This window comes from Strigops habroptila, chromosome 18 (genome assembly GCF_004027225.2).
Source record: "Strigops habroptila isolate Jane chromosome 18, bStrHab1.2.pri, whole genome shotgun sequence".
Classification (NCBI taxonomy): domain Eukaryota; kingdom Metazoa; phylum Chordata; class Aves; order Psittaciformes; family Psittacidae; genus Strigops; species Strigops habroptila.
In genome coordinates, this window is record NC_044294.2 from 3,179,254 (window position 1) to 3,193,836 (window position 14,583).

General features: G+C 54.6%; 1 protein-coding gene across 1 annotated transcript in view; it reads right to left on the reverse strand.

Annotated features, from left to right (window-relative positions):
- The window catches only part of GRM4 (glutamate metabotropic receptor 4), a 47,740-nt gene that overhangs the window by 25,958 nt on the left and 7,199 nt on the right, over positions 1-14,583 (reverse strand). Inside the window, exons 2-3 of the mRNA XM_030473525.1 lie at positions 13,216-14,005; positions 4,956-5,172 (exon numbers count right to left, since the gene is read on the reverse strand). Coding sequence (XP_030329385.1) covers positions 4,956-5,172; positions 13,216-13,734 — 736 coding nt within the window. The 5' untranslated portion in view covers positions 13,735-14,005. The remainder of the gene's footprint in view (positions 1-4,955; positions 5,173-13,215; positions 14,006-14,583) is intronic.

A 14,583-nucleotide genomic window follows, 5' to 3' on the forward strand; every position in this document is an offset into this window, starting at 1 on the left:
ACAGCTCCCCTTTGTCCATCCCTGTTCGCCTCCCTCCCTGCTTCCACCACACAAAGTGAGCGCTGCGGGATGTGGAAACAAGGCACGGAGTTAAGAGGTGAGGGCAGCATTATTTACAGGCAGACTTCAGCCAGCAAAGGCATCACGAGCTCCAGGCCTGGGGTGAGTGTTTTCCCAGGCAGCAGTGCCCAGGAGCCGCAGTCTCAGCCTGCCACACGCTTTGCATCCATCAGCAAACAGCTCGAGGGCAGGGAAGGATTTTAGGTGAGGAAATTCAGGTTGTATTGGTGTACACAGCATTGACAGTAGCAAAACCAAAAGAAGCAGTGGGGGAGAAAAGAAGTAGGAAAATAACCCAGGAAATATGGTTTCTGCCCCTGAGGAGCCTGCAAGACCCAAAGTGGCAATGGCAGCAGAGCCTTGGTGACCAGACCTGTACCTCCAGCTGCCCCATCCGGCACAAAAGGTGCCACATCCAGCAATAGCTGGAGCTAATTTCTGGGCAGGGGGTGGGATGATAGAGACCAGCACAGAAACTCAGGGGATGGGTATAACCATGATTTAGCGCAAGGGACCCTTCCTGAGCCACGCTGTGAAAGGACCTCTCAGAGATGATCCATTGGAGCCCCAGAGGGGACAGAGATGCCACCACCCTCGGTGTTACCAGACACAAAACACCCACAGGAAAAGCTTCACCCAAACCCCCGCGTTCCCACAGCGCAGGGACACATCAGGCTCTCGGCATCATGCCATGGAACAACATCCAGCTCTGTGCTGGCTGCTGAGCGGGAGGATCTGGCTGGGGAGCCGAGACGGCGGCAGCAAATGCCAACCCTCGGTGAGCCGCGGTAATTGAGTGCTGACTGCACAGGAACAGCATCCTCAGGGATGAAAGGGAGCTGGATCACCAGCCCTGCTCTGCCCTACTGCTGGTCACACCTCGGTCTCACGGGGTGAAGGTCACTCGCTTTGCTGGGGGAGGTGGAACTCCAGAGGCAGGTACGCACCAGCATCATCTTCCCATCCATCCCAGCTGTCCCATGGGGATGACATCCATGGGACCCAGAACAATAGCACTCCCCAAGGCCAGCCAATAACCAGGATCGGAAATGTCTGCACACACAGATCTGCCTCAAAATCATATATTCTGTGCTTCCTTATGCCTTAAGACTTGGGAGCGGCTTTTGGGGGGCAGCATCCTGATGCATCAACCAAAAGTAATGAACCCAGCTAAAACCAGAGAGAGACAGCCGTGAATGTCACATGGGGATGAACAAATGCATCACAAATATGTATCAGCCTCTTAAATAAAAATATAGAAAACTCAGCGAAGGATAAAACAATAGACGGGGGAAATGACAGTGTAAAACTGATCCAGACACATGACTAAGGAGTCTTGCATTTGGCTGGAAATATTACCCTCTTCACAAACCCAAGTGCTGCACATTACGACGCATGGCATAACACGCCGTGCTCACCAGCTAAATTACATAAACATAAATCTAATAATTCATCTCCAAGAGCTCAGCGACAGCAGAGATGTCAATGCACGCAGAGCCAAAAGGCTGCAGATGTGTCTGTCCATCCACTGAAAGGATGCCATGGAGCAGGGTCGCAGGGAGATGCTGTGCTAGAGGGGCTGGAGATGGGGACACCCAAATGCTGGCCCTGCCTTGCACGTTGGTACCAAATCTAAACACACCTGACATCCACTGCCTCTGCAGGATGCTTTGGGGGAGCACTTAAACCATTTTAAAATGGCCAAAGAAAATTCATCCTTTGCAGACTTAACGTCTCTGCAATGCTAGCACCCAAAAAACTATGGCTCTAGTGAGTAATGACTGTCTGGGCATCAGTGCAGCCACCAGCAATCGCCAGGGGCCAACAGCATAATTGCCAGGGTAATTGCAATATATAAGATGCAATGTCCCACCCGGGCCAGGCTGTCTCAGCAGCACAGGGCCAGCCCCGGCTGTAAGAATGACCCATCCCCAGGGTGAGTTTCTTCTCCCCCCGCTGGCGGAGGGGGCTGGTTTGTGCCCTGAGCAGAACCGCTTTCCTCTGCGACAGCGAAGGCTTGAATGTGAGGCTTTGCTAAAAATTGAAACTGAAGGTCAAGTTGATAATGCATCAGAAAGCAAACAGCTTGAATGCTAACTGCTAACTACAGCAATGAGCATTATTGCCTGATGGAAATAAAAACTGACTCCAAAGACTCAGGCTTGGCATGAGAAATAAAGCAGAGCGCGGCTCGGGGAGAGAGCAGAAAGATGCTCACCCTGATCCTGGGGTCGGGTGAGAAACCCCCCAGCAGAGCCAGCGCTGCCTCCAGGGCAGGGGCTGCCTCTTGCCCCAGGTAAATGCCCCTGCGTGGGGACATTCCAACACCTCACAAACTGCTGTCAAGCTCTTGGCAGAGGCCAGATCCTCAGTCAACTGGTAGCCCTTTCACATCAATTCGATGGCTGGAGACTCTTTGAAGCAGCAATAAATCACAGGACCCTTTATGCTGCCAGAGAAGCACAAACGAGAGCCCGGCATATACAAACAGGCTGTAAGAGAGGGGATGGACCCATTGCCAGTGGCTCTGTGCTGGTACCTAAAAGTGCTTGGGCTGATACACGATGGTTCTGACAAACAACCGTATTCCTGCAGTGGTGTTACTGCTGATAATGCATGGGCTGCACTTACACCGCTGTTATACCGCAATTACAGTGGAATTATGCTTTTTGATAACTAAATTATCACTAATGCACATAATCGTTGGGTTATGAGGATACACAAATTACAGGACTGCCTCTGCCCTGGATTAATACGCGTGCATTCTGACTCCATGTACACTCATTTATTCTGCAATTACACTGTCATATCATTAACCATCTGGTTATAAGGATTTGCGGTAACCACAGGTATCTCGAAGAAGTGCTCATGCTGTGGTGGGCTCCAGTCACAAGAAATGCTCCTTACTAGTGCTTTATGAAGGAGGAACATGGGTTCAAATCGTGCCTGTGCACCAACCCACTCCTCCCAGCCATGTGCATCCCCACACTGGAATCCCCAGGTTCCAGTGCCACAGATGGGGGTGCAGAGCAACCTCCAGCCACTCTTGCTGTGGGATAAGGACACAACAGGGCCAGGAATGGGCTAGGAAAGCTGCTGTATCCGTTATTACTGTCACCTCCCTGTGTCACCCAGCAGTCCCATCAATCCTGCCCCGGGCACCCTGCTGGCCCAAATGGGCAAGGAAACTCCCTTTTTGAGGTGGAAAAATGCTAAAGATAATGCAAAAATGCCCTCCTGGTCCAAAATAAGAGACTGCTTTCCCTTATTCCTCCTGTACTCAGATGAGTATCTCATTATCACCACCAGCCAGATGGGGCTGCTGTGAGCCTTCACAAACCCCAGTAGGGTTAGTGGGGAGGCTGTTCGCAGAGCCACAAATGCAGCCCTTTGCTCACAGCCGTTCCATGGGACATCCCATTCCCCAGGGCACCTCTCTAAGTCCCCTGGACCTGCTGGCACCATGCACACCCAACAGCACCTTTGCATCTGCATATCCACATATGCCCTGCAGCAACCCGCTGTCACAGCCAGCTGATGTGACACAACCCAGCACCGCTCACACCTGCATCCCCATCACAGGGCACGCAGGCAGCGCACCCAGAGTACAACAAGCATCACACCCGCCTACTCCAAAGCATCCCCACACACTCCTCCTTGCAAAACCACAGCTCCATGAAAATATTCTGCTTTTCAAGTTAAAATCCTGAAGAGCAGTTTCCAGGTTGAATCCCCAGATGGGTTTCTCTGCATATTAAAAGCACAGCCGGTTCCCAGTTCCAGGGCGTGTGCGCGAGACAGAATTAACACTGTTCCTATTTATAGGGCTTTGATTAGGAGCTCGTCACCTAGAAGTTTTTATTCCCTTTATCCATTTATAAGGCCATAACACAGTTTGACTAGCTCCAGATAGGCTGGTGTCCCACCGATTTTGCCAGAACTTAATGTGCCATTCAGATACAGTTAAGCCAGTAATAGGCAGCAGCCTGTGCGCTGCAGGGTTTTAACTGGCTCAGAAAACACTCTTTAGCTCCCGTCTCACCCCGTGCACATGATGCTGCAGAGCAGAAGTGATGCCAGAGACGGGAGGGACCCTGGTGCTGTGCCGATCCCTTTGCGGGGTCTCAGGGAGGCTTCAGGCTCATGGTAATAGCATCCACAACAGCAATAGCCAGGGCTCCTCATCCATCGCAGCTGGTCCAAGGTTGGTGCTTGGCCACCAGCGGGTACCCACAGGCTCATTACCACTCCCGAGGCTGCTAATCCCCCCTAAGCATCCCAGCGCTCCCGTCAGCAAAATGCTTTCTGGCTGGAGACAAATCCTCTCAAGGAGTTTTGCTGAGCATGGACTTTCTGCCTGTCCAAAACCTATAGGCAAATTAGAGCACCTGCCCTCAGGGATAACTCCACTCAAACTGGGCAATGCGGGTATTGGTGTCAACTTTTATTTTCTGTCAAAACCTGAGAGTATTTATAAAAATCTTTTCTTCTGGAATGCACCGAGCGCTGTGGCTCAGCCACAGAGGGAAAGGGTTTGACCAGCTCGGTGGATCCAAGGTCTCCTGGTGAGCAGGGAATGGGATGTCGAGATGCTTTCTGAAAGGATCCAGCAGCAATAAAGCAACCTGCCCTGCAGAGCAGAGGTAGCTTGGGATTGCTGGTCCTGATCAAACGGACACCACGTTGCCATTGCAATCAGCAGGACAGCCCCAAAATCTTCACTGTGCTAGGGTCATCTCCCAAACTATGCCATCCACCCCTGCTCACACACCACAACCACATCCCAGCTCAGGCCAAGAAGCCCAACCAGAGGCATCCCTCCATCCCCATCCATAGCCTTTTCTTGTCCAGCCTCACCTGCTCCAAAGCCCATGCCGAGCTCGAAACCCACTCACCATCCTCCCTTGACTTCTGGATGAAGGCCTCCACACCACTTTCACCATAGCTGCCCTCCGAGGCCAAGGTTGAGACGTAGTTCCACTTGAGGGCTTTGACGATGTCCACCATCGCTTGGGCCTGGTAGGTATCAGATGGGACAACACGGGAGAAGAAGTCGTAGCGGCTGTTGTCGCTCAGGTCCGGCGCGGTAGAGGCGTAGCTGATCTGTGGGATCTGGGATGGAGTGGGGAAAGACAAAGCATCAGGAGAAAGAGGTGATCTCACCACACTGGTGGGGATCCTTCTAGTCAGAAGGACTCCAGGATCTCCCAAGGGAGAAAAGAAACCAGCCCCAGGGCAGAGCAGACACCAACAAGTCTCCTTGAGGTCCATCAAGGAGATGGGCAGCCCTGGGCTTTGCAGGGAGACGTTCAGAGCATTCCAAGCTTTCATTTCTGCACGTGACATGCTGCCTACCTGACTGATTTGATCCCCCCTCCCTGCTCCATGTACAGTCAGACTCTGGGGCTTGGGGACTGCCTGGAGCTCGGGGGCACTCAGCAAGACCCTAGAAGGGTTTCCCGAGCATCACACATGCCCAGCATGGGAGACGCCAAAGAGAAAACCTTATTTCTGCCCTGGACAGCACTGCCAAGGTCTCCCTTTGGCTTTCTGCCCCAGGAAGGACAGATCCAGCCCCACCTCGCCAGGTCCTGTCCACCCAAGCCATAAATAAGCCCTTTAAATTAACCAGAGCTCCTGCACCTCACACAGTACATTAGAATGATTTAGTACTGCAGGATCATGCGATGCTTAACACTTACACAGCACTTTACATCTCCAAAACACATAACAGATCTTAATTTATCTTAAAGATGGAAAAGGCTTATTAAATTATCAAGCCCAGGTTCTCCCTACCAGCCTGAAGTTCCCTACCAAAGGCATACTGGATACCCAGACAGCCCCAACCATCATCCTCTCATCCCGCACTAGCAGGTACCTGCCCTGGGAGCAGGCAAGGGCTAGCAGAGTCCTGCCCAAAAGCTGGGCAAGCTTTTAAATTCAGCAGCAATATAATCAGAAGGGCTAGAAGAGAGAGGGGCTGCAGAGACAGCAGCAGCTCTACCTGCAGTTGGCACAGCCCTGGGAAGGGTCCAGCCACCCGCTGCCCTCTCGCCTTCCTGCAGACGCTGCTTTATGCCAGGACAAAGCAGAGGAGGAACAGCCCAGGGCACCACCAGTTCCAAACCACCCCATCTCTTGGGAGCAAGCAGGTGCACAACAGCAATCCCCAGCTCCGAGAGGGCTTTCCCGTCCCCTGCTCCCTTTAATCCAGTTTAGAAATAATTCAGTAATCACAGCTTTCAGGAGCACAAACACTGCTGGAGCCACAAGGGACTGCAACAGATCCCAGTAATCCCACAGGCTCAGCAGGCACCTGCATTGTGCTCAGGCTGCCTTTGGCCTCAGCCATCACCACTCTCCATTAAGCAATTAGTCCATTCCCAGCAGCAGAGACACCTGGGTGGGCTTGGAGGGGACAGGGAGAGGTTTGGGGTCTGTGGGAATCCTATTTGGTGTTACAAGATCAAGTCTCTTTGCTGGGAGCCTGGCTGGGTAGCAGCATCCCAAGGATGGGGAGACTTGCATCAGAGCTACCCCACGGACCCTCCTGGGTGTCCCAGCCCTCCCAGCTCTCACAACACACTCCATCCTCCTCCATTCCTTCTCCCAGGCTGCACCTTACAGCTTCTCCTTTGTTTCTCTGTTATTTTCCCCTCTTCCACTCCCATTTTCTCTCTCTATTAATGCAATACCTGTGTTATAAACCCACGACTCCACCTGAATGCTAAGAGGCCCCTGGAAAGGAGCAGTCACCCTGCTACCTACCTGCAAAATGAAAGATGAAAAAAGGGAGAAATGGAGAAGGAGAGGGAAAGGAAAGAATCTTTGTCAAAGCACAAATAGGATTACTCTCTGTGACAGCCTGCTTTGTGCTCCTTTCCGAGGGGCTGCTATCTGCTCCTGGGGTATCTGCGGCCAGAGCTGGTGCATGAGGCTTGATTAGAATTCAGCTCAGTAGGTGAGGCGCTCTCTGGGCAATCATTCATCCCACTCTCGCCTCCTCCCTGCCTGCAGCGAGGCTGGCCAAAGGATGGACATGGAGGCTTGGGATGGGCACATGTAACATGCCCATGCGACGAGGGCAAATGGGCACGGAAAGCAGAGGTGCCCGTGTCAAAGGAGATGCAGGATCAGGGATGCAATCCTGCCTTTCCAGAGGATCCTTTCCCAAGGATGTTTTTTCTCTGCAGAGTGGTTTAAACAGATCCCTGCCTGCTCAGCAGCCCTGTGATGGAGGCTGCCACACATCCCATCCCAGCTCAGATGGTTGGGGCATGGCTGGGTTTGAACCCCGGATGCCCATCCTGCTCAAACCCCTGCTGGAAAATGAAGCCTAGAAAATACTTGTTGATCTACAGGCTGCAAACTGAAAGCTATATTTTAACAGATGAACAGAAAGAACAGTTCTGTCTCACTCCTCTGCCTTGGATGGAAGTGAAAATAAAGTACCAGTTCCCAAATGACCATTTCATAGACAACTTCTGCCTTTTTTCTCCTTCTGCCTTTTTGATTTCCTGGTCTACAATAGCCCAACTCGTGGCACCAGCTATTTTCTCAGATAAAAGACAAAAGTCTTTTTAGGTTCATAAAAGCAAAATGCAGGCAGGGAATTCGAGGTTCTTAGAAAGAAGGATGCAGTGGGGAGGGGGAGCTGGAAGCATATCTCAGCTGCATATTTGGGCACTGGTGGTACCTTGCCTGGCTCATCTCCAGCCTGAGATAAATACTGAGGTGGTGGTGGTGGTGGAGAAACCAGTGGGACCAGCTCCCCTGCACCCCAAGGCTCTCTTGTCCCATCAAGAGTGGGGAGGAGCCCCAGGGCAGGGGTACAACCTCCTTCCTCCCATTTTGAACCAAAAACCAAGAGTTAGCATCATCTGCAAGCACCCCCAACCTGGACAAATGTCCCTCAGGGTAAAAAAAACAGGCAGGAGCTGGGGTTGGGATTGTCACCCTGCTCCCCCCAGGCCCTGGGTCAATGGACTGGTGTGATCAACTGCAAACGCACTGCAAAAGCCCCTGGATTTCATACCCATTTCATTAACACCAGCTTACGAGCTGGTGCAGCATTTACCGGTGGCAGATAGATGGGGGAGAATTAGGCAAAGGCTGTGATTTCAGCACAGCCCCACTGAGGCTTAAACCATCAATGTGAACATCTGCCTGAGCAGCCAGGAGGGAAGGAGCCAAAAACCGCACAGACCATTGCACAGCCAGAGCCACGCACACCGGTCAGGAGCATCCCCACGAGAAGGGGCTCCTGCACCAGCCCCTCCATGCCAGAAACGAGGTCAGGAGCAGCTAATTCCCTAACCATAATTATTAATTTCATGCATATCCTATGCAAACCTCTGGTTCACCGACAAGATGGAATTGATTTAATTAGAATCTCCATCATCGAGCCATTTAGACGGCAGCTTTTAATTAGGGAGAGCGTAAAGCACCTCAGGGGCTGGAGGAACTAAGGGGCTGACAAGAGATGGCCGGGCCTTGTCATCGGGACAGAATGAGCTGCAGCCCCATCCAGTGCCACGACAGGATCCAGCCTTTGGCATCTCCTCAGAGAGCAATAAAGATGCTGCACTGTGCAGAGCCTGAGCTGCTCACCAGGTATCTGTGCCTCAGTTTCCCCAGCTGAAAATGGAGGGGAGTGGGGACACACTGCTCCAACTGCACAGGGCAGGCAAATCACTCAGAGATCACCATGCACCGACACGCTGCAGAGCCGATAACATTCCTCCGTGTCTCAGCTTCAATGCCACTGCAAGGCAGCGCTCTGGGGTGACACAGGGAGCAGCGGGCTCCCCTTGCCATGACCCGTTAAACCAAGCGTGTAAATCAGGCAGCTCCAGCGCCAGGGCTGACGCTGGCCAGGCACAGGCTGCTCCGTCCCTTCCATAAATCTGGCTCTTGTCAAGAAATAAAGCACTGGGAAGCAGCTGTGGGAGAGCTCCCGGCCAGCCCTGGCACAGGCTCACAGTGACAGGAGACGGCTCATCCGGGGGTGCCAGCAGCAGATGTAAAACCAGCTACAGGAAAGAAAACTTTCTCATGGTGGACCCAGCTTCCCACGCCAGGGAGGCAGCTCCAGTGGAAAACCCTGGTGCTGCCAGAGGGTGGTTGCATCCTGTACCAAAAACCAGCTCCCATCCCAGCTGAGAGCAAAGCACGGGGTGCAGAGCTGCAGATGCTGCCCTTCTGCATTGCCAGGCTTGCTGCCTCCCTGCCTTCAGCCTCCTGCTCCTCCTCGCTGATCCATGCCATGCCCAGGGGCCGACGCTGTGGGGCTGCTGGGCAGCTGCAATTTGTTTAATAAACCCAATGAAGAACAAGAAAATGAAGTGGCAGGAGTGGGTGATTAATCAGTGTCCCCCAGCTGATCTCCACCTTCTTAGCTTCATGAAGGTTATTTACCCACCAAGCGGGAAGCGTGGTGCTGAATGCTTCATGAAGGTTATTTACCCACCAAGCGGGAAGCGTGGTGCCAAATGCAGCATCCTTCCTGCCCCACCGTCCCCAAATTCTCCGGGCAGTCCCCATGGCAGGGAGCAGACACCAGCCTGGGGGGCCCAGCACCAGGGGCCTGGCCCAGCTCTGGACATTCCACCCTGGCCATGGCAACCCGGCCCCAAAATATCCCATGCCCACAAGCGCTGAGCACCCCCAGCTCCCCCCACACATGCAATGGGCATCACCTAGCGTTAGGTGAATTACTCATGCTGTAGAACACCCCTGCACTAAAAAAAACCAGCTGCACCCACTGCCATGAAGAAAACAAGTGCCTCAAAGTGTCTGGCACATGTTGAGCCCATGTCAATGCTTCTCACCCCAGCTTGGGCTTTGTCAGGTCACAGCTCTTTCTGGATGGGGTTGAAAAATGCACCCCAGACCCCAAAACAGCCTTCTTGGGATCACATTTGCAGGGGATGGACCTGGATCCTTTTACACCATCATCACGGTGGTGGTTCAGGAGAAAGTGAGTAGAGCTGGGGCTGAAGAGCTAAACAGAAAGAGGTGGGAAGGAGCTGGAGCATGCCAGAAAGCTCTCAGTGACGCCAGAGAGATGCTACCGCAGAGAGCCAAGACCGGGGATTTGGGGGAAGGTTTTTCTGCAGGCAGAGCTATGAGGAGTGATGAAACCAGCTTGGACAGAGGATGCCGCATCTGCAAGTTGTTCCACTGATGTACAGCTTTAATTAGGCAGTGGCATCTAACGAAGGACACGTTATTTATTTATGTAGCACAGGAGCGAGAAACCCCAGGCAGGAGGAGCAAAGGCTCACCACTGGCGCGGGAGCACCATGGGCTGTGGAGGGGAGTGGGAAGGAGCACGGAAGGGAACATGGGATGGGGCGAGGATCCATGGACAGCACTATCCTGGGGCACAGCAGCCACCACCACCATGCACATGGTAGAGAAGGGGCTGTTCCAAGCTAAGGATAAGGTGTGGGGACTGCTGTGATCCCCTCCCAGCGAGGGCTCTACAGCACCTGCATGGTGGGATGCAGACCTGCTGTGACCCACCTACTGCTGCTGGAGCAGGGCAAAGGAGCAAAGGGAGGGGAGGGATGATCCGATGGGCGCAGTGGTGTGAGTGCTTCACCAGGCTGGGTGGAAGCTGTTTGCTTCCTGCCTTGTTGGACTTTCCAATTGATTTTGTGCCTGTACAGCTTGCTGGATGTGCTACAGCCCCGGCGAGAACCACTTCATCAGCATAAACCTCAAAGAACTTAGAGGGCGCTTGGAATGTCCCCACGTTTCCCCTTGCCCCACGGGGAGGGGACACCAAACCCCATCCAGGGCAGGCAGCCCCGGTGCTTTCCCAGCATCCAGAGCGGGTCCCCCTGTTTCGGCTCCCAGCGCTTCACACCAGCATCACACCAAGGGCACTGAGGGGGACACGAGCAATAAGCAACCCTCACCTCAAGCTGCGAGGACACAGCAGGAGCCAGAGCTCTGGCGAGCATCATTCCCCGGGGAATGGGCAAAGGCAACTGCCTGCGCAGCGGCGCCCGCAAGGCAAACGCTTTGCTGAACCTCGGAGCGGAGTCACCCGCGCTTAAAGGTCAGCGGCAGCGTGAAATGGAAGTTGCCTTATTTTCATTTTAAGCATGTCCCTGCCATAAACCCACTATTTGAATAACAAAGAGCAGCAGCAGCTCTCAGGTTGTGGCAGGGGGACGAGTCCTGGAGCTCCTGCAGGAACATGCTCTGCACAGCGAGGTGCAGCAAGACCCCAGATCCCATGGGAATGATGTCCCTGTGCTGGGGACCACCAGGGAGTACACCTGCCCCTCACCACACACAGGGATTCACTGCTGTCTGGGAAGGGTTGAGCTCATCCTGCATCTTCCCTTCCTCGGGAATTTGATGCCTTCATTCTCTACCTGCCCATTCCACCCATGAGCACTGTCATGCTGGGCTGAGATCAAGCCTGGATTTTAAAGTTGCTGGGGGCACACAGGGCTCTAGACATGCCCTCACTGGGCCACCAGCAGCACCAGTGCCTGGCTGCAAGGCTGGGACACAGGTGTATTTGAGCTCAGCAGCATCCTTCCTGCACAGGTCACAGCAGCTTTGCCCAAAGAGCAAAATTAGAGGAGAAGGAGGAGAAAAAAACCAGTAAGTAACAACCTAGAAAGAGTGTAGGTACCCCCCATCCTCCAGCTGTCACTCTCCTGCCTCCTTCCCTGCTGCCTGCCTGCCTCCCTCCTCCTCTCCACCGCAAGCATTCAATCTTTTTTGTCTCAGCAAATAGCTTTTAAGTTCCTCCCGCTCCCTCTAATTTATATTATTTTAATTATTGAACAGCCTCTCACTCATCGCCTGGAACATTCACACGTTTTAAAGAAGGGGACCCAGAAAAATCAAACTTCATCAGCGAATCTGGTTTTTCCATCTTCACTAACAGCTTCCAGCCCTCCCAAGAGGGCACCCAGCGCTCTCAGTGCACCAGGCCAGCAGAGGGAGAGGAGAGGGAAAATGGCACCAATCCTGCAGAACAGAGGAGTTCGGGGCGCTGGGACCCACTCCAGGGGCAGCACAGGAGCTGCTGACAGGGTATTTACACTTCCCCTGCCTCTCGCTGCGGAGGGGGCCCTTGTTCAAACATTCTGTAGTCCAGGGACCTTGCGGCAGATAAATAAATGCACAGCGAGGGAGGAAGTAATTATAAACTCCTTGGCTTTCCTGCAGCTGGCACAGAGAACAGGAGGGAGAGCATCATCCCTCCACAGCCCCAAGTGTCCATTCCCCACTGCACACCCCACGCCAGTGGCACAGGACAAGTGTCCCCAGCCTGGCTGATGTCCCCTGGGCTGGAGCAGAGAGCGGTCACAGCCGTCCTCAACCCCTCAGCAATAGCTGCCTTCATCCCAGCAGTGAATGTAGCAACCCTGCGGCTCCCCAGCCAAACCCTTACATTTTGGGAGTAAAACCCACAGCCCCTTATGGAGCCACCCCCTACGCAGCATCAGGGTGGTCTATACTGAAATGCTCCATCAGCTGCTCCAGGTAGGCAAGTCGAGAGCGTTGGTCTATAGGTGACAGCACAGGGAGGTGCCTGGTGTGTCTCGTACGACGGCAAAGGGTGTCCCACAACCAAGGTACCCCTGGATCACCCCCTGGGTGACACTGCTCCCGCAGACCAGCCAAACCCCCTCAAGTAACAGGCAGGGACAGGGGCAAGGGCTGCACCCCAGAAACCCTCGGGGAGCTCCCAGGGAGCTGGGCCCTCTCCAGCCTTGGAGGTTTACAAGATCCACCACAACGGAGCCCTGAGCAGCCCAGTCTGACCCCAGCGATGGCCCCAGTGGGCTGAGCCCACCATGGTCCCTTCCAGCCCAAGTTATCCCACCCCACTCCCACTCCCTGCAATGCAACCTCCCTCCCACAGCCCCACTGACAGCAGGAGCATCAGCATCCCCCCTCACCATGAAGCCGGGGGAGAAGAGATAAAAATCCTCCTGCTAACAGTGTCATCACTGGAGGGGGATGGAGGAGGGGATCCCCAGGGACCTGGGGGAGGCAGGAGAAGAGTTTTAAAGACTGCCTGCCCCCAGCCGTGGAGGAAGAGGCACGCGCGGAGAAACACGGCAGCAACACCCACCGTGCTTGCACCCAGTGGTTATTTTTACCCTCACCAAGCCCTACCTTGAAGAGCCGCAGGATGTTGGCCACCATGATGGAGACAGAGCTGCCGGAGGCACCGATGACACCAACCACCCGCTCGGGTTTGGTGATGATGGGGGGGCCGCCGTTGACGCAGCGCACCTCGGTGCTGTCCTTCTCAATGAGGGCTTGCACAAAGGTCAGCGATTGCTCCAGAGCGTGCGTGTCCCGCGAGCATGTGTCCAGGATGCGGGCGCCCAGCGTGATGTTGGGGAGCAGGTCGGGGTCGTTGTTGATACGGTCCAGGGCGAAGAGCATGGCCTCCAGGCGATGGATGCCCTTCTCCTTCTTCAGCTCCCCGCAGGCTTTGCCCTCCACACCCCGGCCATGCACGGGGAAAAGCCCCCCAAGCGTGATGTCCCCGTCGATGCGGATGGAGTTCATGTGCGGGTAGCCCTGGCCCTTGGGCTTGGCGGCACCCCCGGGCGCCCACCCCCAGCTCCAGGCACTCAGGAGGAGGCAGAAGGAGAAACGCTCCATGCAAAAGTAACCCCCGCTCATCGCCAACGCCGTGCTGGGGCAGAGCTCGAGCCGAGACCGGCAGCAGTCAGGGAGCGCGGCTGGCGCGGGCGGGCGGCACGGCTCCCGGCATGGCTCCCAGTGTGCTCCGCTCACAGCACCATCAGCGGCTCCCACCCGTGGTGCTGGCCCCCCGGTGCTGCTGGAGGCCGGGGCTGCAGGAGGGTGCCGGGTTCTGCATGGCTACGCCGGGACAAGATGTGGTGATGGAAACATAAGCCCAAGCAAAGCTTCGGGTCCTTCCTCCAGAGCCCTAGAGGGGGGGAAATGGGGGAACAGGAGGGAGAGAGAAAATTAAGCAGGAGCATGAAAAAAGCATCAGCTATTCTGGGCTTTCATCAGGGAGCCCAGCAGAAATTAGCACCGGGGGTCACTGCAAGAAAGAGATTTGGAATTCACTTGATTTTTGATTCACAGCAGCAGCGCTGGCTCAGCCCAAACTGCATCCGGGAAGAGGGGCTGGTGAGGAGCACCCAGCTCGCTCTGCACCAAGGTCGGTGGCCAGCTCGGGGCTGGAGGGAGGCCCTGGAACCCCATCACCTGTTCAAGGAGCTGCCAGGGTGGGACAGACCCCAATACAGCGCTCAGAGGGGGCACCACATGCACCCACAGCCCTCATCCTTGCCTGCCTCACAGCACCTCTCCTGCCCCAGGGCACAGCTGAGCACAGGAGCCAAGCAGCCACCTTAAAGCTGAGCTTGATTTAGACCCTGAACTGATATGGGGAGAAACCTGGTGTTTAAACAGCCCCTCCTCCCCTGAGCATCCCCTTCCTTGTCCCAGCCGATGGCCCAGCCAGGCACAACCTCCTGCCCCAGCAAAGCAGCCTGA